The following is a 25,762-nucleotide window of genomic DNA, read 5'->3' on the forward strand; positions in this document are numbered from 1 at the left end:
GGGAAAAGCCTGGATGCAGCAGCGGTAGTTCTGGAACAGAAAAAAGGCCCGGGGTGGGAGGGAAGAGCTTTTAGCCCCCCACGCCTTCCGCCAACAACCTCGTCTCTTGATTGACAGCTATCTTGCGTATTGTTATCGCCGGCACGCGCGCGCTCCTCCCTCCCTCCTCCCGCAGCTGCCCATTAGGACTCCTCGCGCTTTGCTTTGAGCCGCTTTAGCGAGGGAGAGCGCAGACATGGCGGCGCCCTGTGAGGAGCCGCCAGCTTCCCCCTGCCGTGTGCAGGCTCTCGGCTGCCTGTGAGGAGGAGGAGGAAGAGGACGACGACGACGACGGGGATTGCGAGGAGTTCCCGCTAGTGGCGCTGGCGTTGAGGGGCCGCGCCCTTTCCCGCCCCCCGCCGCCCGGATTCGGTTTCCGGAGACCGGGTGCAAAAAGTTGCTGTCTTCCTGCGCTCGAAGCCTCCCTCTCGGGTAAGCGGGGCTGCGGAATGGTGGGCGGGACGTCTTCTTCCCACTGCAGCCCGGTCCCCCTCCCCACCCCTTGCCATCCCTGTCTGCACCTGGGCTGGGGGGACGTGGGGTCGGATTTTGGTACCCCAGAGATCCGCAAACTCTGCCCCTGTCCCTGCACCTGCGAGCGCTGCAGCAGAACCGGCGCTGCTTGTTATTCTGTTGCATCGGGGTCCCAGGCCGGGGTCGCGAGGGCATGCGGGAGAGAGCACAACCCTTGTCGTCCTGTGTGGGCCATTAATCCAGATTAAATCAGAAGGGGTCGCATTGCTTATCAGCATGCATGGAGAGAGCGGGGAAATTCCACCGTGACTGTCCTGCCTGAAGCATTCGCCAAGGGTTAACATCCGTAAAGCATGAGTTTGTTTTGAAGGGCTGTCAAAATCAGCCGATTTCCAGTCAGTTCCCCGATGCGCGCCTGTCCGGAAATGAGCTCCACTAGCACAGTGGGACTTTACTGCTAGGTAGGCATGCATGCATTATCAAGGCCTGCCTTCCCTTCTGGGCAGCCTCCCAGCAGCGGCATAGCTAGCTGCTGGGGGCGGGGGCGGGGGTGGGGCGAGCCTCTCCAACCCTTGTAGCCTCTCCTCTGCCTTTCCCTCAAACTCATTTTGTCAAACCCCCCCCCCCATGACACCCAGGGCTACTGCAGCCCCCGCACCCCCTTCCTCTGCCACTTCCTACCAGGGGCCACATGTAAGTGGTGGACAAAGTGACAAGAGCAACAACTGTTCAGTTTTACCTTTGTATAGTCGGCTGGTTTCTACACACATTCATAAAGCTCTCTCTCTATTCTCCCAGCCAGGCAGGGTGGAGAATTCAAGGATGCGTTCCAGCCAGGAAAGAAGGGTATGGAACAGGGCCAGTGATGGGGGTCCCCTGGGGAGGGGGTGTGGTGTGCATCCCAAGGGCCAGATAGAGATGCTTGGAGGATGACATTTGCCCCCTGGGGCCGAGGTGCCCCCCCAATACAGGATTGCAGCAACAGTCTTTCATTTGCTAAATGGATATTATTGTTCTAATCCTATATCTGAAGATTTTCCTGGTTTTGGAATATAATGGATATATTTTATTTCATAACTCTGCAGCTCCCCAGAAAGAAATACACCAGTTCTCTGATATCCCTTATTTTTACTCTCTCTGAGTTGCTCAAAGCTTTGTCTATGCCCACTGAGAATTTTTTATGTGTCACATTGGGAAATATATACTTTAACTGAAATAGCTGGCACTTAACTCACATCCCTGTTTTTCTAGTTCTTAACCTCAACATTACATGCTTGTCTGAGTAGTCATCTTTTTAGAGTTTCATGCAGACTTTTAGGAAACTGCGTAGTCATGCTGTGGTGTAAATAAAATCCAAACAAGATAATATATATGCATTTTATGAATATGCTTTAGGACAAGACATGCTCTAACACTATAATAACCTGTTTTGATGTGTGCTAAGGAAACTTTTTGATAATGGGGACTATACAAAATTTTGTATAGTCTTTAAAATATAGGACTTTAAAATTTTGCTGCTTTATTTCCAAGCACTTGTCTACATTCATATGGGGATATGTGCATGACGGTAGAAAAAGTGAGTGGGGAGGAAGCCTCAGTTTTTCTTTTTATGCCTGTAAAGCCACCTGGTTTGAACTTCATTGATTTAAAGCAGTGCTGTGCCATTTTTTTCTGTGTGGTGGTGGGGGGGGGAGCATTTTCTTGGGAAACAATGTACTCCACCCCTGCTGTAAACAGTGCTGTTAAAACTTGGCTGCAAAGTTTGGAAGACATCAAAGAGGAATTCTGTCTCGTTGATCTGTATTGCTCTGTTTCTCTCATTTTCCTTTGCTGCCTTCTGTTCAGAAACCCCTTAATTGGGAGGTGGCAGGGTGCAAACCTAGCTGGAAATTATAGCCTTTTGACATGGATGTCATTTCTCCATGCATGTCTGCTGGTTGCATAGGCTCATTGTTATGGAATAAGTCATTATAATGATTAGCATATTTTTAGTGTGAGCATCACACTGCCCAAGGTTCTGAAGCTGTGAAGTCCTGTCTCAAATTAAACCCTGTGGCTTCTAGGGAAGGCTATGGTGGTTGCTTCTCAGAAGCTCTGTGAAATAAACTCAAGGATGCGCAAGCCCGCCACACATCTATCAGGTTTATTCATTAGTCTAAACACAAGCAGGTGCAAACACATACTTCTAGAGGCAGACTCAACCACTTGCCTGATTAAATACTTCTCACCTGTGCTGGCAAGCAGTTCATAAACCTTTAAGGGGCATTACAGCACAAAGGCTACTGCATTAAAAGGAGGAAAACACACAAAACCAAAGTGAAGTTGGAAATGCTAAAATAGAAAAGATTGAGTGAAAAAAATGAGGTGGGTCTAAGAATGATGGGGAAAGGGACCACCAAAGAACTTCTGAAGAACGTAAAGAATCTGGGAAAGTGATGATAACAAGGGGGGAGAATCATATGGGGAAATGATATCAGGATTAAAAGGAAGTAAGTGTTGAGATGAGAACTGAATGGAAAAGGAAAATGATGGAAGTGTCTGTAGAAGTAGCATATTTCACATAATAAAGGCAAGCATGTTAGGAAGAAACCTCGGCTAGAACTCATCTCCCTGACATTTAGTGAAGGGAATTTTTTTTGTGTGTGTAAGAAAAAGGATTCAGTCATATAGTCTGTAGTCTGAGGTGGTAGAACCCAAACAAGTTTTACCGTCTCGGTTACCCAAATCTTTTCTGTCATAGAACCCATCTGTAAAAGTGGTCAGAGGGATGGTAAATGTGACTCTCCCCATCTTTTTTTTTGTCCAATGAACTGCCATTATTGTTTTCCTCTCAGTGAGACTCTGAACCAAAATAAATCGTGCTGGAGAAAAGCAGCAGATGTACAGCAGTTTCACTGGGAGAGGAAGTTAGTTTTCCCAACCCACATATCCCTGCTTCCATTCAGTTGCCACTCCACCACTTCATATGGAGTTGGCAGGATCCATGTTGGATCTGCCATTTTCATATCTAGCTTGTCTCTCGGTGTCTGAGAAATCAGCCTTCTTGATGGGGATGTTGCTATTTTGGATTCTTTTTCACTTACATGAGCATATGCTAAAAGACTCCATGATGTCAGAGGCTGTAGAACTACTTGGCTGGAGTTGGTCACACAGGCATAGTTCTGCTGTTGAATGTGTTCAGAAGAATCCAGTGCATTGTAGGTTGCTTCCTTTTTTAATTTGGCAATTTATGGACAGCCGAGCCATTAAACTACATATGACACCAGGGAGCTTAGTGCAAACCGTAAATATTTGTAAATCATGGGTATAGTTAGGGGTGTTTAATTTTAATTATTAGAGTGGAAAACCGGTTATTTAAATCCCTCATTTCCTATACAGTCATCTGTTTCCAAAGCTGGGGTGAGAAAAAAAAGCAACATGGTACACTATAATCTAGCAAAGTGTCTTGTTTTGTTCTATTTGTTGAAGCTCTTTGCTTAATCCATAAGCTATTAACCAACACTTACTTCGAAAAACTGAAGGCAGCACTGGTAGAAGTCCAGACACAATTCTGCCTTCATTGAAAATATGGATAAACTCTGTCTGCTCTAATGTTTCTGTTTATTTTAGAAGTTTTGTCTAGAATGTGAATAATATATTAAATATACAAACAGGTGTCGATCCTGGATTATATCAGTCATACATACTTCGGGTCTTCTGGGTTTGGGAAAATTTTGGGTTTGTGTCAAAACTCAAGAAGATGAATCCTGAGAAAATTCTAACTTTCCTTTGCATCAGAATGTCAAAGAGATGAGTAACTACTCAACTTTTAGAAGATATCTGAAGGCAGCCCTGTATAGGGAAGCATTTTAATGTTTGATGTTGTTTGATGTGTTATTATTTGTTATTATGAGATATATTTCTGAATGTTAATTAACTCAGTGTCAGTTGCAGTGGCGTAGCGTGGGTTGTCAGCACCCGGGGCAAGGCAAGTAATTTGCGCCCCCTAACCCGTGGATTTGCGCCCCCTAACCCGTGGATTTGCGCCCCCTAACCCTAACCCCCAGATGTTGTGCCCGGTGCAGCCGGCCCCCCCTGCACCCCCCACACTACGCCACTGGTCAGTTGTGTTGAAGAAAACTTGACAGAATGCCTAGTGAATTCCAAATGCTTTTCAAATGATGCCAGTGAGTTCAAAAGAGGCATTGTGAATACAAAATAACTAGGATTTTTTTCTACACACAGCACACAGTACAGTATAATGAAAATAGCAGTGTGACTGCAGGAAAATGTCATATGGGAAGGATACTGCTGTGATAGTCTGCCTTTAAATTCCTGTGATCAGTCACAAGCCTATTTATGTATAAATTGTATCTAAACAAGTAGGGCCTCCTTCCATGTAAGATATTTGGGAGGCTTGGGATGTCAGATTCCTGTGCTTATTTGCAAATCTGCCCTTTGTTACTGGCGTTTTGTATTTGCTGCTGTGGAACCTAACTTTGTTGTGGTGGCTTTCTTACAGACCTCTTGCTTCTGTTTGGCTTTGCAGAACTTGAAGCTGTAGTCTCGCCCCACTGCTTCACTGGCTCTCTGCCCTTTTCTTAAACCCTGAAGGCTTGGTCCAAGGACATTAAGTGAGAAGTAAGTGTGACAATTCCTTTATGTGACAATTCATTTATATGGCAAAGAGGCTACCATCATCTAGTGCATGCCCTCAGGATCATGTGCCTATGATCACATGAGGCTGGGGAGTGGGACTGTGATCAGTCACCCTGCCTGCACTGTTGCAGGGTGCTCCTGGGGGGTGGTGACACCCTTCTAAGTGGCCCCATGAACTGGAACCTTGAGCGCTTGGAGATCCATCTCATGGGGCAGCCTACATGCATCTGGAATGCTGATGTGATTCCACTAACATGAATGGCATTGTGGAGAGGCTGGGGTAGTGGCATCTAAAGGGCAGACATGTGCTCTCCAGCCTCATGCAATTATAATATGATCCTGAATGCCTATATAGGATTATAGACTCAAAAGGTCAGATTTCCCACCCCACCTAGACTGCTCAAATCCCATTTGCTACCTCTGAGCAATTCTTCTTTTAAAAAAAATTATAGTAAGAATTGTGTGAGGCATTTCTTCTTTGTTCTTCCTTTCCTTTGTCCATTTTGCTGATTTAGAGGCTTCCCTTCTAGACTAGCTAACCAGGCAATCAGCCAGCTTTGCATATCCCAGATGGTCTTTACAGGGATGGATTTTGTTTTGTAGTCTTAAGCGATGAGAGGCAGTATCTGATTCATATCAGCATCTCCTGGGGAGATGAAAGACAGGTCTTCATATCCATCAGCATCACTTGTCTCATTGCTCAGCGACTTGATGCTGAAAGTGTGAACTGCTTCCCATAGTCTGTGTTCTATTTGAGATGATGTTAGTTTGGTAGATGTGTGTGATCTGTGGTGGCAATTGCACATCTTCACATCATTGGATGGCAAAGGTCTCTTGTTTCATCACTTATTGCCTTTTAGATGAATGAATGTTCTAGCAGTAATAGGGACCGGTTTTTGTTTTGTTTTTTTACAAAAGTCATTGCTAAAGTCAGAAAACAACATTTTCTGAAACAAAAAGTTAAAACCAGAAATATTCTAGAAACATTTCTAGGAAAGTTTTCCGGTGCCCTAAATTGAGGGGGAACTCCCTTAGCATGTATGACTTATATTTAGTAAGCAAAACTGTATGAACACATCAAAGTCCACCCCCCCCCCAGTATACTCATAACTATTTGAAGTCAAATATTTTATTGGGAATAGGTTGAATCAATTAAGTACACTTAATGTGGTTCTAATATGGTTTAAATGATACATGCAAATTAATTAAAAATCATTACTTGAATAGTATTTTTGTTGCGATTGTTCAGTAGCATACATTTCCTTATATGGTTACATTTCACAAAATTAAAAAGGTGACAAAACCCAGGAAATTGTTGAAAAATGTTAACATACTTTAACCAGACCCACATAATTTTATCACGCATGCATGTATTTTATATGCATATACATTTATGCTTCGTGAAATATAGCCACCTGAGAAAAGTTAATTATAACTTTAAAACTGCCTTATTTGCCTGGTATTATATCTATTAATTATGTTACTAATTAAGGTTATAATACCATGTACTTTGGGAAAGGGATTATTTTCCAGCCTATATCACAGCTCTTAATATGGCATGATGTCAGAGCTACTGTCTTTCTGTATTTGAAATTACAGTTGCTGCCATTATGATGATGATGATTATCTATAATCCTTGTTAGCTGATTGTTACCCAAACGTCTCCAGGCAACATTGTCAATATTGAAACAGTGTTATTTTATTCAAGTTTTTTAAAATAAATAGGTCTAACTTCTGTACAGTACATATTTCTCCCCCTCCCCCCAATTTCAGAGAATTTCCCCTCAAAATTCTTAGGTAGAATCCTAGTTGGACTAACTGAATTAGATGCAGGATTTAGCAGAGAATTTGGCCTCAGTGGGAGTGTGTGTATTGGTTTAATTTATTTCTTCTTAATCCAAAAAGCTGAGAATGTCCCAGGACCCAGGCAGGCCAGATACAAGTGAAGGAACATCAGGTAAATCAGAAGATAATCAGCAGGACAACTTGGATAACTCCGAACAGTCTTCCAGAAAGAAGATTCGGCAGAATACGCCAAGTCCCAGCAGAGGCAATACACCTCAAGGTAAGCAAAATTACTAATTCAAACCTGATTTCCCTCTTCAGAACCAAAATACCCTCCAGGAGTTCTCTCTCTGTGTTCTGTACATCAAGGTAATTTTCTCACTATAAATGGAGCATTTTCTGAACAGTATGTTTTTTTTATTCAAGAAAACATATTTATTAAACAAGTAGTAATGCTGAGCCAGGCTTTCTACCTCACTTTGTGATATTGCACCACATACTCCAGTGCATGGGGAGGAAATAAGACATTGGATTGACACCCAATGTTAGAACTGTGGGTTGTATCCAAAGTAGTGCTACGTGAATGTTCTGTGAACGCAAGGACTTCTACTTGAGCAATTGAATGTTTTATCCCGTCCTACTCCCACATGCCCCCTAAAACTGTTCTAATGGTTTCCCCAAATCTCTTGAGCAGTTTTGGGGAGGGTACATGCAAGGAGAGGGTGTGAAAGTCATGGAATCACAGAATTGTAGTGTTGCAGGGGACCCTGAGAATCATCTATTTCAACCGGCTACAATGCAGGAATCTCGTTGCACAAGGGAGAATCCTAGCATTACTGGGGCACATTCATAGAATACTGCCCTATGCTTGTTTGTAGTTCAATCTCAGTTTTGATTTCCTGAAGCTGGAAATCTTGCAGCTTTTCCTTTCTGTTTCTTCCTTAAATGGCAGAGCTTTTGGTTGCTTCCAATGTCATGAATTTAACATACCTCACACATTGATGAAGGGCTATATCTTTTGTTTCCCTTTAACAGCCCTCCTTTCCAATTTTCCTCTTTGATGTTATTGTAGCACAAATTCTGCCCATCTGACAGCTTTCACTTTTTCCTTTTTGTGACCATACCTTCCTTTCTCAGAAGGCTTGGTGAGGAGAAGCATATTCCTTCTCTTCATCTTTGAATTTTACAGGCACAGATTTGCACAGAATGACCTGTAAACAGCCCACTTCTTTGTGCAGCTTCAAACATGATGGTAGCATACAAACTCCACAGGATGGTCACAGACTGAACATGGCAGCCTTCCCTACCCTGGTGCCCTCCAGATCTTGTTGGACCAACTCCCATCAGCCCCAGCCAGTCAGGGATGATGGGAATTGCAGGCCAACCATATCTGGGAGTCACCACATTGGGAAAGGTTGAGATGCACCATTAGATAGCGTATCTTTTTTGAGGACATTCTTGAAACATAGTGGACATAATAATAATAATAATAATAAATTTTATTTATATCCCGCCCTCCCCAGCCGAAGCCGGGCTCAGGGCGGCTAACAACACTAAAATAGTGCAACATTATAAAAACATCATAAGAATTAATTAAAATCAGAATTGATGGCAACCATGAACTAAAGTACTGTAAAGATTGCCAAAGGAGGGAGTCAGGCTGTGCCCTAACCAAAGGCCTGGTGGAACAGCTCTGTCTTGCAGGCCCTGCGGAAAGATGTCAAGTCCTGTAGGGCCCTTGTCTCTTGTGACAGAGCGTTCCACCAGGTTGGAGCCGCAGCCGAAAAAGCCCTGGCTCTAGTTGAGGCCAACCTAACCTCTCTGAGGCCTGGGACCTTCAAGATGTTTTTATTTGAGGACCGTAAGTTCCTCTGTGGGGCATACCAGGAGAGGCGGTCCCGTAGATACGAGGGTCCTAGGCCGTATAGGGCTTTGAAGGTTAAAACCAGCACCTTAAACCTGATCCTGTACTCCACCGGGAGCCAGTGCAGCTGGTATAGCACCGGATGAATGTGATCTCGCAGCGAGGACCCCGTAAGGAGTCTCGCTGCGGCATTCTGCACCCGCTGGAGTTTCTGGGTCAGTCTCAAGGGCAGCCCCACGTAGAGCGAGTTACAATAATCCAGTCTGGAGGTGACCGTCGCGTGGATCACAGTGGCTAGGTCAGGGCGAGAGAGGTAAGGGGCCAACTGCTTAGCTTGGCGGAGATGAAAAAATGCCGCCTTTGTTATAGCTGTAATCTGCGCCTCCATAGAAAGGGAGGTATCGAAGATTACACCCAAACTCTTGACGGACGGTGCTGGCACTAATTGCACCCCCGCAAGAGATGGGAGTTGCCCCCTCAATCCCATATCGTCCCGTCCCAGCCAGAGGACCTCTGTCTTCGAAGGATTTAACTTCAACCGGCTCCCACGTAACCATCCAGCCACAGCTTCCAAGCATCTGATCAGTGTGTCTGGGGCCGAGTCAGGATGGCCATCCATCAACAGATAGAGTTGGGTGTCATCAGCATACTGATGGCAGCCCAGCCCAAAACTCCGGACAAGCTGGGCGAGGGGGCGCATAAAGATGTTAAAAAGCATCGGGGAGAGAATCGCACCCTGAGGCACTCCACACACCAAGGAGTGGCGGGATGACAGTTCCCCCCCAAGCGCCACCCTCTGTCCCCGACCAGAGAGAAACGAGCGCAGCCATTGAAGGACTGTGCCCTGGATCCCCACGTCGGCGAGGCGGTGGTCCAGAAGTTCGTGATCGACCATGTCGAAAGCTGCTGACAGATCTAGAAGAATCAGCAGCCCCGACCCACCTCGATCCAGCTGTCTACGAAGATCATCTGTTAGGGAGACCAGAGCCGTCTCGGTCCCATGACCAGCGCGGAAGCCGGACTGGAATGGATCCAGAGCCGATGTTTCATCCAGAAACCTACCAAGCTGTTCAGCAACCGCTCTCTCAATCACCTTACCCAGGAATGGAAGATTCGAAACTGGGCGGTAATTGGATAGATCTAAGGGATCTAATGATGTTTTCTTTAAGAGCGGACGCACCACTGCCTCCTTCAATTCCCCTGGGAATGTCCCGGTGCCAAGGGACAAATTGATGATATCCCCCAGGGGGGCCCGCACCTCGTCTGGACATGCTCTAATCAGCCAAGACGGGCACGGGTCGAGAGGACAAGTGGTGGGCTTTCCAGCTCGGAGGAGTCTGTCCACATCGGCTGGGGATATCCGGTCAAAGTGGTCCAGTACTGGACCCGAGGACAGTCGAGGGGCCTCCAGTTCCTTTATTGTATCCAAATTGGCAGGGAGGTCATGGCGGAGCGACAGGACCTTCTCCGCAAAAAAGCTCGCAAATGCCTCACAGCTGTGTGTCGAATTGTTACTTAAATTTGGCTGTCCTTCGAGGGACGTTAAAGACCGAATTATACTAAATAATTGTGCCGGGCGAGAGCTAGCGGATGCAATGGAGGCCGAGAAGTAGGACTTCTTAGCGGCCTTCACTGCCATCTCGTAGGTTTTCATAAAAACCCTATAAGATGTTCTTGAGGCTCCGTCACGGGCACCCCGCCATACTCGCTCTAGCCGTCTGAGGTCCCGCTTCATTTTCCGGAGCTCCTCAGTAAACCAGGGAGCCCGGTTTCTGCGGGGTCGCAGAGGGCGCTTAGGTGCGATCTCATTGATGGCTGCCAGGAGCTGGGTATTCCAGCCCTCAACAAGCTCAGTCAATGAGTCGCCAGGGGGAGCAAGGTCCCGCAAGGCTTGGCGGAATCTATCAGGGTCCATCAGCCTCCGCGGGCGAGCCCAAATCGGCTCACCACCTAAGCAGGGTGGGGGTGGAACATCAATCCTGGCTTTCAGAGCGTAGTGATCAGACCATGGCACCTTCATCGAAGGAGACATGATCACATCTATACCAACGCCAAAGATCAGATCCAGCGTGTGGCCTGCTTGATGTGTGGGGCCCGAAACAAACTGGGAGAGCCCTAGTGTCGCCATGGAAGACACCAGGTCCAGAGCCTGTGAGGAGGGAGTGGCATCAGCATGGATGTTGAAGTCCCCCAGTACCAATAGGTTAGGGAACTCCAAGGCCCAGCCGGCCACTGCCTCCAGCAGGCCTGACAGGGTGGCTGCTGGTGCGCTAGGTGGCCGGTACACCAGCCAGACAGCCAAGCTCACCTCGGAGCCCCACACTAGGCCAACACATTCAATGCCGGGGATCGATGGCGGTGGTAGAGCCCTGAGAGAACAATCTTCCCGGATTAATAATGCCACCCCTCCCCCCCGGCCCACAGTCCGTGACTGGTGGAGGACGGAGAAACCCGGGGGCGCCATCTCTCGTAAGGTAACAGTTACCCCTTCGCGCACCCAGGTCTCCGTCACACAAGCCAGGTCGACCCCCTGCGAGATGATGAAATCTCGCAGGGTGGCGGTTTTATTGCCTATAGACCTGGCATTGCACAACACCAGTGACGGAGGTGAGTAATCCTTTCTCACCCTACCCTCGTCTCTCGGGATGGGGCGCAGATTGGAAGGGGTACGAGCATATCCGTATCTCGATCCCCTTCGCCTATGCCATCTGCCCCCACCGCCATACCTCCCTCGCCCCTCCACAGTAGGAATCCCAAGCCTTTACTTCTACTATTTACTTCTACTATTTCCAGTGGTATTTTCAATTGTCCATCCTTATCAATTCTTAGGTACTGTAAACTTTAAAATAATACAGGCCATGCTCAGTGAGATGGGAACAGTCATCTTTGTTAATTTACCATTTTTTTTTAATTAATGGGACATTTTGCTGAAGTATATTTCGTTGCCTTACAGCCAGCCCTCCTCAGTTTGTGTCAGTGGAGGAGCTAATGGAAACGGCAAAAGGAGTTACCAACATGGTGTTGGCCCATGAAATTGTCGTCAATGGAGGCTTCCAGATTAAGCCAGCTGAATTGCCAGAAGACAGGTAATATGTCTATTTGTCACAGGCCTAAAAAGTTTAAAACAAAAATATATTTTTTGCTGTACGAAAAGGCAGCACCGCAACTAGTGGATCCAGGGGTAGGAAAAAAAAATCAGTTAAAAACATCTCACTGTTTTTACATGGAAGTGAGAAATACAGAAAATCTTGTGGCTGGCCAGGCATTTGTTAAGAGAACATAAGCTTGTTAACAGTGGATACACCATATTCTGTTTGCCTTGAACCAAATGCATGGGATCCTCCTCACCCTGTGAACCACATCCTTTCCCCCGAGGCCATCAGCAACAGGCTCATATAGCCATGAAGGTTAGCATTGTACATCTAGCTCACGTGTTATATCCTATATGTAGTCAGGGAACGTTATGTTCATGTTTCTACATAAAGTCTGTTAAGAGCATTCCTGCCATAGGAGGAGATAGAATGCTTACATCAGAATACACACATAATCGGCTATGATTCAAATTTCCACATTCATCACACAACTCATTTAGGAAGCTGTTTTGCATATTATCTATGGAGGGAGGTCTCAAAACCTTCCAGCCTTTCTGGCAGCTACATCCCCTATCCTTTTCATCCCGTTTTGGCGACAGAGTCTCCCTTACGTGTTCCTTTTGAGCTAGAACTTCCTCTTGGACGCAGTGAATTATCTTGTTCTCTACCAATGTATTTTTGTCAACTGTAATGTTGGACATTACAAGTAACCATCTAACTGCTAGTGATGGTCCCCCCCCCGCCCCTTTGCAAGCATCACAAGCTCATTGTACTTGGCTTTGTGTTAGAATTACCATTTCAGTTTTCTTCTCCTGTTGTGTTGCTTGTCAGCCTTGAAAGAAGAGTAAGGGATATTGTCCACAAAGCTTTTTGGGATTGCCTGGAAACACAGCTAAAGGAAGATCCACCATCATATGATCATGCAATTAAACTTGTGGGAGAGATCAAAGAGGTAAGAGGGGCTAATGTATTTCTATAAGCATACTTCTTGTCCTTACATGATTCTACCTTGTTTAAGGGTAGTTGCAACTATCAATCCCAGTACAGGTCTTCAGAGACCTACACTCTTTCCTGCTCCCAGTACATTTCTTCCTTCTCTTTGCTTCCTGTTTTCTAACTAGTAACCAGCCCATAAAAAGGTTCTGCCCTGCTTTCCTGTGACTGCTAAGTTCCTTTGGCAGGTGCTTTGTCAAAAGCTTTTTGAAAGTCAAAGTGTTTATATTTCCTTCCAGATGGACTTCATCTATGTTGTTTGCTAATACCTGCAAAGAGTTGTAAAAATATGATGAGGCATGTTCAGAAGGATCTTTGATTTAGACAACTAGAGATCCTCATGTCCTGTTCGAGCTTTACAAATGCGCTTGATTGGGTACTGCTGGAGCCAATGTACAAGGCTAGATAAATTAATTGGCCTGATCTATCAAGGCAGTTCCTATTTTCTTAGACCAATGGCATCTTTAGTCTAGTGTCCTGTCTTCAGCATTGACCCTGTTTCATAAGGGCATGGACTGGTGGCAGGCAACACCTGAATCCTTTGGATAGCTTTGCAGTGCTTCCATAATGACTCATAGCCTTACGCCCTGCCCCACTGTGCTCTGGAATCAGTATGGCAAACAGTTTCTGTTGTCTCGTAATCCAATTTACAACCTGTCGCTAGTGAAAAATTATGTCGGTCACAGTCTGCCACTTGATTGACTGAGGCATTTCATTCCTCTTCCCTAGCCCCTTTAACATCTGTGCTGGAACTACTCATTGTGTCTCCGCGTATCTTCAGAACCTGCACACTGCTTCTCCTCTGCAAAGTGAGGTCAGTAGAAGGAGATTTGCAGGGAAGAAGCGGCAGCAAGAGAAGCGGAGCTTAATCCTACCCTCTCTTACAGTTTCCCCCTTGCAATCTGCAACCCCATCTCTATTTCAGATCCATGTTTGTGATGGAAATAATCATTCTAAAATTTCAGCAAAGGGGCAGTTGAAGAACAGGTTAAGTACCCTTTCTCACATCCCCTGTTTCCCTGCTGATGTCCCTCCTTGACACCACTTTGCAGAATGGAAGCATCAGACGTGAGTTCAAGGATATAAAATGGAGCAGAATTTGTCACCCTTCAATACACTGGAGCTTATGCATGCATACACACATAAGCACCAGAGTTAACCCCCTGCTCCAGAAACCAAGGGTTGCATCCAGCAAAGTCATTCTGTTTGTGCAAGGGCTTCCACTTGCAGAATGGAACTACCCTTCCCTCTCCCCACATTCCATCACCCAAATATGCTCCAGGGGGTTGGAAAAAGCCCTGCAACAGACTGGTGTGGGGATGGAGGAGAGGAAGGGGATGTTCTTGAGCAAGCAGAAATCCTTGTACACATGGGATTACTTCATTGGATGCAACCCCAAAACAGTTCTTCTGTACACAGTGAATGAAAACTTCTATTAAAACTGTTAATGATTTGACCTTATTTTACTTTTCCTAGTAACACAATATTGCTGCAACTGTTATTCACTTTGAAATAGTGTTGATTGATACAGCAACATAATACTGCTATGAGCTAACAAAGGAACATTGCTTTCTTTCAGACGCTTTTGTCTTTTTTGCTGCCTGGCCATACTAGATTAAGAAATCAGATTACCGAAGCTCTAGACCTGGAGCTGATAAAACAGGAGGCAGAGAATGGTGCCCTTGACATTTCGAAGTTGGCAGAGTTCATTATTGGAATGATGGGAACGCTCTGTGCTCCAGCTAGAGATGAGGAAATTAAGAAGCTGAAAGACATTCATGAAATTGTTCCCCTGTTCAGGTACTCACATTAAATCAGTGTCTGCCTATGGAAAAATACTTGGAATGTTTTTGATAACCATTGGCAGGATACAAAAATTATGCATGTAGCAGTGAAATAATACATGTGTGTGTTCATGTTTGTTTAATGGAGAAGTTATTGGTGGAAATGCAAGTGCAAGAATAGTGAATAATATGGAATATTTTTTCCCAAGACTACTTTTATAGAGGCATTCATTGCAACTGGGCTTTCCCTCCCCAGCTAGTTTAGAAAGTAAATAAAATCATGTATACTCCTAAATACACACAAAATGTGGCATTTATGTCTATCCCTCCCTACAGCTTTAGTTGACGTGTCAGACTGAGGTGGGCATTCATATTTTGCTTGTATGTTCCTCAATGATGAAGGGGAAGGGAAAGGAGGAGAAAGATTTTTTCCACATTGGATACCAGATGCATGGGAAAGTATTCTAGTCCGGCCTTCTGCCTGACATTGTAATTTCTGTATGGGGAGGCTCTTTGTTTTTGTAAAGATGAGCATTAATTCATGTAAGCCCCAACTGCAGTCTGAAGCTGTCTCAGGCTTATCATCTAAGCAAGAATTGGGCAGTAGTGATCTGAAAAACTCCTAAAGGTAATTTTTAGCATATAATACATATGCTAACAGAATTGTTCTCTAGAAAGCACTGTATTTCTTCCTGTTCTTTAAAGGGGGGTTGTTCCTAGTTCTCTCCACATAGTTCTTCAGTTAGATTATTTAAATATGATTTGCCCCCTTAGCTCTTCACTTTTTCATTTGTTTTATCTCCTTCTTTTACATTTGATAAATATTGCAAATTTTGAGGGCATGTGATTTGATTTACTGCAGACATTTAGACATGTTGTATTTCTTACTGATACCATTTTTTAAAATACTGTGCATTGCTTTGATTTTTTTTTTTTAAATTAAACGATTTATAAATGTACTTAAATATCTACACACACCTGCTTGAAATGTCTTCTTGATTTTGCAGAGAGATTTTTTCTGTGTTGGACTTGATGAAAATGGACATGGCTAATTTTGCTGTCACCAGCATAAGGCCACATTTAATGCAGCAGTCAGTTGAATATGAAAGGAAGAAGTTTCAGGAACTTTATGAGAAACAACCAAGTACGGTTTTTGTTATTTTGCATTGCTAAATGATCTGCTTTTTGTTTATTAAAAGACAAATTTATTAAGCTGATTCATCATAACTGTTCAGTCCTTAATTTGATAATTATGCCAAAATAACTCCCCATGAACGGCAGAAAGCTTACTGAACTCAGTGGGGCTTATGTCTGATGAGCTGTATATGGGAGGCCCTTCTGCATAAACCTTGGGTGTTTCTCAGTGCCATGAATGGGAGCATGCAATGCAGTTTAAATATTGCAGTTTAGCATAACTGTATTAGGGGGAAATGAGCAGTGCTAATAAAAATAAGCATTCAGAGTGCAAATGTCTGGATATCTATTTCAGTTTTTAAAGCCAAATTATTAACCAGCTAAAAAAATTCAGTCAGCTGAAAATCCAGAAACAATAGGCCCTTGGGTAGAATTATTCAACATGCCTTCACTCTTAAGGCCATCTTCCCTAAGGACCGACACCCTTCCCTAAATTTCTTCACATTGGAGGTGACGCTGATCCGAAGTAGGGAGATGGCTTTTTCATAGCTCCAAGTATGAAATATTTTAGATGTGATGATGAGAGACCTCTCTATTCCCCTAGGCATTTTAAGTATTGTTTCACATCTTGCACCTGCTCATCTTATTTGTCAGCTGTTTTCATGTCTTTTGTTTTAAACTGTTTTGATTGTTTTTATTTTGTTCATATATCGCACAAACCATTCTGTGCAATCAGTTTTGACCAAGGGCGGTATAAAAATATTTCAAATGGATAGGCAGGAAAATGGGTTGATGAGAAAATGGTCTGGTTTCTCCCTCAAAACAGATTCCTTAGATTTCGTCACTGAGTGGCTGCAAGAAGCTGCAGATGACCTGAGATCCAGAATGGTGGCTGCTATTGATCATGGTGCCACGTCTACCAGTACTGCTCCTGTGCTCTGTCCTGTTGCTGTACAGAATCATGCATACCTTAAGCTCCTCAAATGGGATCATCTGCAAAAGCCTTTTCCAGAGGTAACTATTTGCTTCTCTGCAGTTACTATAACAATGTTTGGATTGGTAGGGTGCATTCAGACATACACTTGAACTCGGTTGGGCAAGCCCCTTTGAATGCGAAGGATGGGGATGAGTATGGGATTGTGTGGCAGTGTGGGATGTGCTTGTTGTTGGTCTTTAGATTATCGTCTTTGAACCTAATCTTTATGCTGCATACAGTGCGTTTGGCTGATGGTGTCAAGATGTGCTTGTGTGTGGCAGGCAGCTACCATAATGCTGCCTCATCCGCAGTGGTCGTGGGCAGCGGGGAGGCATAGTTTAAATGGAGAGGCTGACTACCATCTGGGCTAGAGGTCTTGGTGTTTGGTCTTTATCAGCTCTTTTTGGGCCCTCTGCTCATCCAGAAGTTCCTGGTAGCTTATACACTTGTCAAGTGGAGCTGTTAGTCAGTCTGGAAGAGGTCTATGCTCATCTGCAATCTTATCATGGATGAAAGGGCTAACCTGACATGTTTTGCTGAGGCTTGGGTGGATTGGCTGTTCTTGCAAGGATACTTAGTACAGCACCTGGCTAGACCAGAGGATTGAGGTGAGAGTACTGCCGTTATCTTTAGAAGCACTGTCTCCTTCACCAGACAGTCTCTTGCACTAGGAAATGGACATTGAGAGCTTACACTGTATAACTATTACATCATCTTCCTTCCTCCCTGCATTCTGAATTTACTATCCTCTGTTGTGTTAAAAAATTTTTTTCCAGACTGTGCTAATGGACCAGAGCCGCTTCCAGGAAATGCAGCTGGAACTGGACCAGCTTATTTTAACTGGAGCGATTCTTCTGGTAACATTCAATGCTGCAGGCACAGCGCTTTCAGGCTTGCCAGCATTTACGGCCAATCTCAAAATGGTTATCCGGGTACTGCTGACAGGTCTACACCTCCCGTGAGTATCGTGCGCCTTTGAAGCCCTTTATAGGGTGATGCAGGATGATATAGACGTCAGTTTCAACTAGATCTTGGGCCTGTTATGAAAGGAGACTTGCACGTTCTTCTCCACTTCTCCAAGTAGTAAAAGGCTTTAGAAATTATGAGGAATAATTAGCCTTTCGGATAATTCTAATCTTCACATTTAGAGTAACCTTTGATTATATCACTTCAGATTACAGGGCTGTGGGAATCTCCTGATACTCTCACATGTAAGAAATAGAATGGGAAAGGGTTATAGGTAGTTTCTTGTGTGGAGAACATTTAAACATATGCATTCTGAAGAATTATGAGTCTGAATTTTTCTTAATGTAGCTCCCAGTTGTGTCTAGGAAATTGCTGACCCCCCCCCCAAATATAGACACACCCGCTTGTTTCTTTGAGAACTCAAATTCCCTCTTTAAAAAGGAAGTGGTTGGTGTGTGATGATTCCTCCAGTAATGTTTCCTCACTCTGTAAGGTTTTTACCCATATAGCTCATGTTTGATTGGCATACATTAACCTGTCAATTCAATTCCATGTGGCTTATGAGCTGTTAAAACATATTAGAATTTTGATCATCTTTTTCTAGCTCCTTCAACTTGAGTGAAGCATTGGCTGTCATAAGTGAAAAGATTTGTGCTGAAGTTAATAGCTGCCTTTCCCAACATGGATTCACACCTTTCACACTTGAGAAGGAGACGGAGCTTAAAGGACAGATCCAGGCTGTGGCCAAGCCTAATAACACTGTGTGCAAACTGATAGGTATGCTTTGCAGATCAGATGACTGCTCTTTTCCCTGCAGAAGTTGTGCAAAATCCATTGTTCTGCATGTCTAAGTCAAACATACATTTGAGGACATGGGTATATCTTATTTTTGTAAAGTGAAGGGGATAGTAATGCTTCAAATGGGTGAATGCACTTGTTTTGAGATGAGAGATTGTATTGGCTGCATGTGCACATCATAAGGCTAAGCCAAAAATCCTGGTTTCAAGAGCCAGGATATGCACGAACAGAATGCACTTGTAGGCAGCCCCTTTCTTGCTGCTTCATTCCTCCCTTTCTTGAGCTGCAAAAGCAAGCCAGGACTGAACCATAGCTTCTTATTATATGCATATCCTGAAACCATGACTAATGGCTTCAAAACAAGCCAAGGTATTAAACCAACATTAAACCTTGGTTGAATGACTCTGTCTTGTTTGGAAGCTAAAAGCCAGTTTCAAAGTTTTCATGTAATGGGAAACTATGCGTAAGTGCTGGATCCTGTAAAGGGAAGCGGCAGGAGCCTGCAGCCACTGCCTAGCATAACCATTATAAAGCTACTTTGTCAGGGTGTGGAGGTCAAAAACCAGGAAGGAAAGGCTGCTTTTGGAAAATGAAACGTTTTCTTGAAGAATTACTGAAAAGTGATGTCAGGTTTGAGTTTTCTATCTACCAGTGATGGTGTTCCTCTTGGAACTGGGAAGCAGAGATAGATGGGAATGTTTGAAATGAAGGTGAAATGATGCTAAAAGAACTCCAGATTTTGTTCTGTCTGTGATTGCAATAAGACGGTTGTATGAAAATAAAAATAAAGCACCATTATGGGCCTATTTGATGTGTATTACCAAAAGAAGAATTTTGGATCTTTCAGTAAGTCTTACTAATAATTTACTTCCCTTCTCAAGATTCAAGAATCCAGTCGTTTCTGGAGAGCTACCTTGCTTCTGGCCATCAGAAATCTCTTCCTGCCATTCCTGGTGGATTAGGCCCTATTCAGAAAGAGCTGGAGGAAATTGCTATCAAGTACGTTCGCCTTGTTGACTACAACAAGATGGTCTTCAGTCCTTACTATGACGCAGTTCTCAGCAAAATACTGAATGAAGAAGACTCATCTTAGCTATCTGTGAGCAAAACTGGGAAGATGTCAGACTCATTGGTATGCTGCCCTAAAGAAGATAGGGTAGGAGAAGGCTGTTGCACTCATGCTTTCTGTCAGAATGATGTGGGTTGGGAAACAGAGGCCTCTTTCAGACCCCAGTTGTTTCTTGGGGATCCCCACAGTCTGTCTTGGTATCCCCTATTCCCCACCAGACCCCCTCAAACACAGACCAGTCCTGTTTAGGAACTTAAGTAAAATTAAACACAGCACAGTTTTATTTAGGCACTTGTGTGTTGGAGGTAGAGCGAGAAGTTCCAGGATTGAAATGTTCACTTCCCCCTGCTTTCACCCAAGTTTAATAACTGCTCGAAGCCAATGCCAGTCAGCCATTGGACTAGTGCAGAGATGTGCTGCTCCCATCCCATCCTGGTCCTTCTGGCTGCTGTGTATGCAAGTGTGCTTCTTTACATGGATCACTGTTATTTGGATCAGGGCGGTCAACTGTATGTGTTGTAGAAAGCTTACAATCCTTGGGCAACAGCTTTGCTGGGAATCTTTCACTAATACAGTAGCGATTGTTGAGTGGTGAGTGGATACATCAGGTGATGTAAAAGGTACATGAAAATACACCAGTTTAGTACTTACTAATTCAAAGCAAGTAAGAACTGATGGTGTATTGACTTTTGAAATATGGGCTTGGGGGTAAGACTAAAATGTTAGATGTTGAAATTATCCTATTAGCATGTACACTGATGTAAAAGGGGCTAGTAAACTTCTCTTTCTATATTAAGTTTTAAATAGTTCTGAAGATCATCCCAAAAATTATATCGATAACTTCAGTTTCCAGATACTCAAAACTTGGATATTGGTAGTTAAAGCACTTTATATGCAGTCTGTAACACTCTTAAGTCCTTCTGCCAGCCAGGTTTTTTCCCCTAAAGTATTTTATTCTGAACTGCAGATATTCTACCAAAAGCGTATATAACTATATTTTTGTAGAGTATTTTCTGGTTCTTCTCTACTGCAGTATTCACATTCTGTAGACTCTATATATTGTTTCTCCTTTCGAAGTGAAAACAAAAAGTCTGATAAGGGAATTTCTTCCTCCTGTATTGCTGGAGGCATGAAATGCTAATATAGGTGAGGAAAACTTTGGATATCTGAAAAAGTTGGATAATGGAGTATCCATTTAAGTTCATTCTGGAATTTATCTACATATTATAAAAGCCTGTGATTTAGGTGAGAAGTTGGGCTAGCTCCTAGCTTAGTAATATAATACTGTGTCCCCAATCCAAGTGCTCTATGTACATAGTTGTACATTATGAGTCTACAGCTTAGCATGTGTGCTTGCAGAGAGATTGCTGGCACTGATCATGGTGAATTCCTCCCCCCCCCCCCCGTACCTCATAGAGTAGCCTTTGGAAGGCCTGATCCAGCAGACAACCCACAGGCAGGAAGTTTCCTTCTGCCCGTCGCATCACCCTTGCTGGACTTGGATGCAATACTTTTATTTGAATGTTAGTGATTTTAAATTTATAGTAGGAAGTGGACTACCTTTAATGTCCCATGGAGTTTATAGAAAACTTTCTGCTAGGTTTTAAAACAAGTGTTTTCAGGAGTTCATAAACATGTGACTTATTGGATACTTGAGGACATTAACTGTTTCTTAGGTCGGCTCTCTTGTTAAATGTTTTCTAACATCAGAGACATGGATGTATATGTTGAGTCACAAATATGGGAGGCAAAAATAATTCTGTGAATTGGCTTTTGAAATTGCTTTTGGTTGAAAAGCCACAATGCACAGTATGCTTCCTGAATGTTTAGTAGCTGTTTTAATCTTAAAAGGGAACAAAGATAAAAGCCTCTACATTAGTGCTTAAGTAATCTCTCTGAATAATAGAATTGCTGTAAAGCAGACCAGCCCCCCACACATCATTATTTGATGAAACTTCCTCTGTTTATGGTTTTTTTTAAAAGAGGTTCTCTTTAACTATTTGGCCCATTGTGTTTGAAATGTGATGCTCGTGATGTCTGGATATAGGACAAAGGTATAGGGCTAAAAGGTTTTCCTCTGTGAAAAACTGTGGTTGGCACCTACCTGAAACGTAGATCTATGAAGTTTGAGTGAGTCTGTGAGGTTGGGTTTTAGGACCCACCAGTGCAGCAAAGGCAAGACTAATGTCTTGGGAAGGGGCGGAGCTCCCAGCATTCCTCAGTCTATGGACTCGACAAGTGGAAAGCAGGCACTGAAATTCAAATGGTTATGAAATAGAACAGTAACAAGGACAAACATACAATCGTCCCTCCCCAAAAGTAGAACTGCAACAGGAGTAAATTTGCCTTGAAAGCAAGGCTTGATAATTACGCAGCCAACCTAATCCCACCAAGGTGATACTTCCAATCAGCTCTCAAATTTTATTACACTCATTGAATATGGGTGTGGCCCTTAACTAGCTCACTCACACTATGGAGACCTGTATTTCAGGCAGGTGTGAATTGCACCCATAGCGGGAGCGAGCCTGTCTGGTTGGGACATAAAATGGCTAATCCCAATTTGGGCAGGACCTTGACAATTAATCTGGGAAGATCTGCTGAAGGACAGCCTCAACCTCAGCTGAGACATGCTTGTCAGTTTGCTATAAAATTGACATACTTTTAAATGACATACTTGTCAATTTTATAGTGTTTGACAAAAGGTTTTTGGGGCTACGCTCCTAGCTGCTTTGCAGAGATCCTCTAAAGGAGCTTTGGTGGAAAGGCTGCAGCCCTTGTGGAATGCGCTGCCACATTTTTTGGTATTGGAATTCTTTGAATTTTGTATGTAGCCCACCTAGCAAGGGTGGATGTGGAAACCCTGTGCCCCAGAGTGGGCAGCTGAAAGGACACGAAAAGGGAATCTGTCTGCCTCAAATCTCTCTGCTTCTTACTGTAGGTCTTTTCCTCTTCTGCCTCCTTGCCTGTTCAAATATGATTTGACTGTAGCATTGTCTATGCACAAAATGATGTGAATAAGGCAAAACTGAGGGGAGATGTGCTGAATCACCAGGTAGGCTGTTGTGAGTTTGAGCTAGTTGACACCCCAAAATAGTCTACCTTCACAGGAGACCACAGGGCCTGAATTGAAAGATGTTGACAGAGACCCAGCCCAGCAGGCTGTCATCCAATGTGATGATGGCTCGAGTTGGATCTTCAAGGGGAGTGCCTTTACATAAGCTGTGGCTATTTGTCCGCCAGCATGTGGCCAGGCAGAGATGATGTGGAATCGTGAGGTGATGGTGTCTTCCTGCTGTCACCAGTCACTGGTGAGTGCTTCTAAGGCAGTAGCACCCACTGTGATGGCTTGGCATGGAGCTTTGCCCAAGGTGGTGCTTGTGATGCTGATATGCACACCCAAAGGCATGGGGCAGCTGCATAATGACCACTTTTTTTGCTGTTAAGGGACTTCTGGTGGCTGCTTTAATTCAGATTACTCTGTCCAATGCTGAGGGGATAAACCCTCTTACTATGTCCAGAAGTGTCCCTAGATGAACCAGTTGTTTTTTTGGAGCTCGGGTGCACTGGGTGAAATCTAGACGTGTCTCAGTGGCATCTCCAAATTGTGCATGACCATCTTTCAGGTGTAAAGTGTAGCAGAGTAGATTAGCAACAGGAAGGTACTTTCAGCAGTTCTGTAATGTCAAGTAGTAGAACATAAAACTTGTTAGCCAAAACAAGCATATTTTTTGTACTTCAGCAGAGTTCCACTCATCCTTGGTCACAGATGTAAATGGAACAGGAACTGGAACTTATCTGTTCCAGTTCAACAGTGGAATTTGCTGCCAAGGAGTGTGGTGTAGTCTCCTTCTTTGGAGGTCTTTAAGCAGAGGCTTGACAATCATATGTCAGGAGTGCTCTGATGGTGTTTCCTGCTTGGCAGGGGGTTGGACTCGATGGCCCTTGTGGTCTATTCCAACTCTATGATTCTATGATTCTAGTCACTGGCTTTGGGTCAGGTAACTTGGTCACACCTGTGAGAGGTGCAAACAGCACTTCAACTAGATTTATCATTATCATTGTTTATTTGTATGCTGCCTATCCATAGTTAAAACCATTCTCAAAGCAGTTTACATGAAAATAATTACATAACTGCAAACATAACAAAAGTAGCCATGAGTGATAAATAAAATGTACACAACATAATCGAAAGATAAAAATAAATAAATCAGTACAGTGGTACCTCGGGTTACAGACGCTTCAGGTTACAGACACTTCAGGTTACAGACTCTGCTAACCCAGAAATAGTACCTTGGGTTAAGAACTTTGATTCAGGATGAGAACAGAAATCGTGCGATGGCGGGAGGCCCCATTAGCTAAAGTGGTACCTCAGGTTAAGAACTGTTTCAGGTTAAGAATGGACCTCAGGAACGAATTAAGTTCTTAACCAGAGGTGCCACTTTATCAAAAACAGCAAAATTAATATCTCAAAAGTTAAATCTTGACCCCCCCCAACAAAAAATCCTGAACCCCACCCCACCCCAAGAATTTGTAAGTATCCTGAGTAGCAGGTCTTCCAGAACTCAGTCAAGGTGGTCCCCAAGCAAGGAGGGAAGCCATTAGCCCCCCACCTCCTCGTCCAGGGCCCTTAATCCATTGTTTACCCCAGGCTGCCCAGCTCAGGTTCCTCAGAATATTCACAGCAGGTTCCCTCACTTCTTGTAGCGGCAGTGCCATGCAGCCCAGCTGCACCAAATGGGCCTTGACAGGACAGGTCAGCATTTTGGCCTTGCAGATCCAGAATTGGGTGAACCTCTCTGCCTCTGGGATGTGGGAAAGTGAGGCCAGGAGCTAGTCTAAAGGAACCCCCTCTTCTGTCAGCTTCTGACACTCTGCCAAGGTGCTTCCAATCTTCTGGGCATTCCGAGCTGCTCTTGTGTCCTCCATGGAACGCCAGAAGGAGCAGTCCAGGGCCTGCTTCCCCTTTGGCAGCTGCTTTTTTATTGGGAAGGTCAACAGGGGCCACTTCCTGCATTTCCCTTGGGATGCAAACCATTTCTCCAGCAGACAAAGATGGCGACTGGGGATGAGAGACAAATGGCACTCACCATAAATGCCTCAGACACTTATGAATGCAATCAGATGCTTGGTCAAGCAGCCAGCCAGTCAGCCAGCCACTCTCTGTCTCTCTTAGGACAAGAAAAAGAGAAGGAAAACAACAAACAAGCCTGAAGAAAGTCAGAATAGAAGGACATAGAAGCAGAAAGCAAAGACATGTGCAGCTTGCAGTAAAGGCAGGACAGATTAAGGAATGCTTAAATCTCCTCCTCCTTCCCAATGTGTTTGTCACGCTGGTGAGGCCTAAACCTGGCAAGGCTCACTCCAACTCAGGAGATAGATGAGTAGATAAGATACCCTGGGCTACCACAAAGTATCAAATCAGTGTTCTTAACATGGAACAACATTGACTATAACCCAACAAAAAACAGTCACCTCTCCCATTGATATAGACTTCACTGTGCTTAACTTTGGCTAGGTTGTACCTCTCGGGTCTAGAATTGCCAAAGTAAAATAATTATTCCTCTGTTATATTAGTCAAATTGTTCCTTTATGCTTAGCTTCCTACACATCTGACCATTTAAAGAAAAGAGTGCTGCTTCATAATTTGCAACAATAAGTTGGAAAGGGGTGGGGATGGTAAAGGTGGAAATTCAGTTTCTTCTAATATTGTCTGACTTGTATTTCCTTGAAGCTGTTAATGTGATATTGTTACTGTTTTTCTTATGTATTTTATGTTGCTGCTGTTTACTTCATCTATGCACCACTAATGTGAGACTGTAACTCATCTGTGATAAATTTTTGTGTGTACTTTACATGTTGCAGTTACAGATAAACAGCGATTGCCCGCCATTCTTCTTTCTGGTCTGTATGCAGTTTTTGCTCCTTTCATTACTTGTTGCAGGCAAGTATTTGATCTTTTTAATTCCCCCTTAATATCTATGTATGTGTTCAAGTCCTGGAAGAAAGAGTTATAGCTTAAAGTGCAATTCTTCAAGAACTGCTGGTATGCGGAGCAGTGGATGGGTTGGTGGGACTACAGCGCTCACCTTCTGTTGCAGTGCCGCTGCATACTGGTACAAAGAGATTTGAGGGGACAGTGAGATAAGAGAG

At 44.0% G+C, this 25,762-nt stretch overlaps 1 protein-coding gene across 5 annotated transcripts; it reads left to right on the forward strand.

Moving 5' to 3' along the window:
* TCP11L1 (t-complex 11 like 1) lies at window positions 1-25,501 on the forward strand. Of its 5 annotated transcripts, none has more exons than XM_083464693.1 (13): window positions 1-471; window positions 5,042-5,133; window positions 7,057-7,216; window positions 11,754-11,886; window positions 12,724-12,844; window positions 14,465-14,685; window positions 15,677-15,813; window positions 16,630-16,817; window positions 17,556-17,737; window positions 18,350-18,522; window positions 19,425-23,409; window positions 23,593-25,268; window positions 25,307-25,501. In XM_083464693.1, the coding sequence occupies exons 3-11, from the start codon at window positions 7,063-7,065 to the stop codon at window positions 19,634-19,636; spliced, it is 1,521 nt and encodes a 506-aa protein (XP_083320819.1). In that variant the 5' UTR covers window positions 1-471; window positions 5,042-5,133; window positions 7,057-7,062; the 3' UTR covers window positions 19,637-23,409; window positions 23,593-25,268; window positions 25,307-25,501. The 5 variants fall into 5 exon arrangements, with proteins under 5 accessions (XP_083320819.1, XP_083320818.1, XP_083320820.1 ...); XM_083464695.1 differs by adding an exon at window positions 1,312-1,359 and having other exon boundaries at window positions 209-471; window positions 23,593-25,501; XM_083464692.1 differs by having other exon boundaries at window positions 23,593-25,501.
* The last annotated feature ends 261 nt before the right edge of the window (window positions 25,502-25,762 follow it).

Source organism: Podarcis liolepis (genome assembly GCF_965112155.1).
Source record: "Podarcis liolepis genome assembly, chromosome: 1".
NCBI lineage: Eukaryota > Metazoa > Chordata > Lepidosauria > Squamata > Lacertidae > Podarcis > Podarcis liolepis.

Excerpts from the sequence above, each read along its gene's own strand:
- TCP11L1 (XM_083464692.1), top strand. The coding sequence starts at position 7,063 with ATGTCCCAGGACCCAGGCAGGCCAGATACAAGTGAAGGAACATCAGGT. Across the intron at positions 15,814-16,629 it reads ACTTTATGAGAAACAACCAA|ATTCCTTAGATTTCGTCACT; the intron begins GTACGGTTTTTG and ends CCCTCAAAACAG. Across the intron at positions 16,818-17,555 it reads TGCAAAAGCCTTTTCCAGAG|ACTGTGCTAATGGACCAGAG; the intron begins GTAACTATTTGC and ends ATTTTTTTCCAG.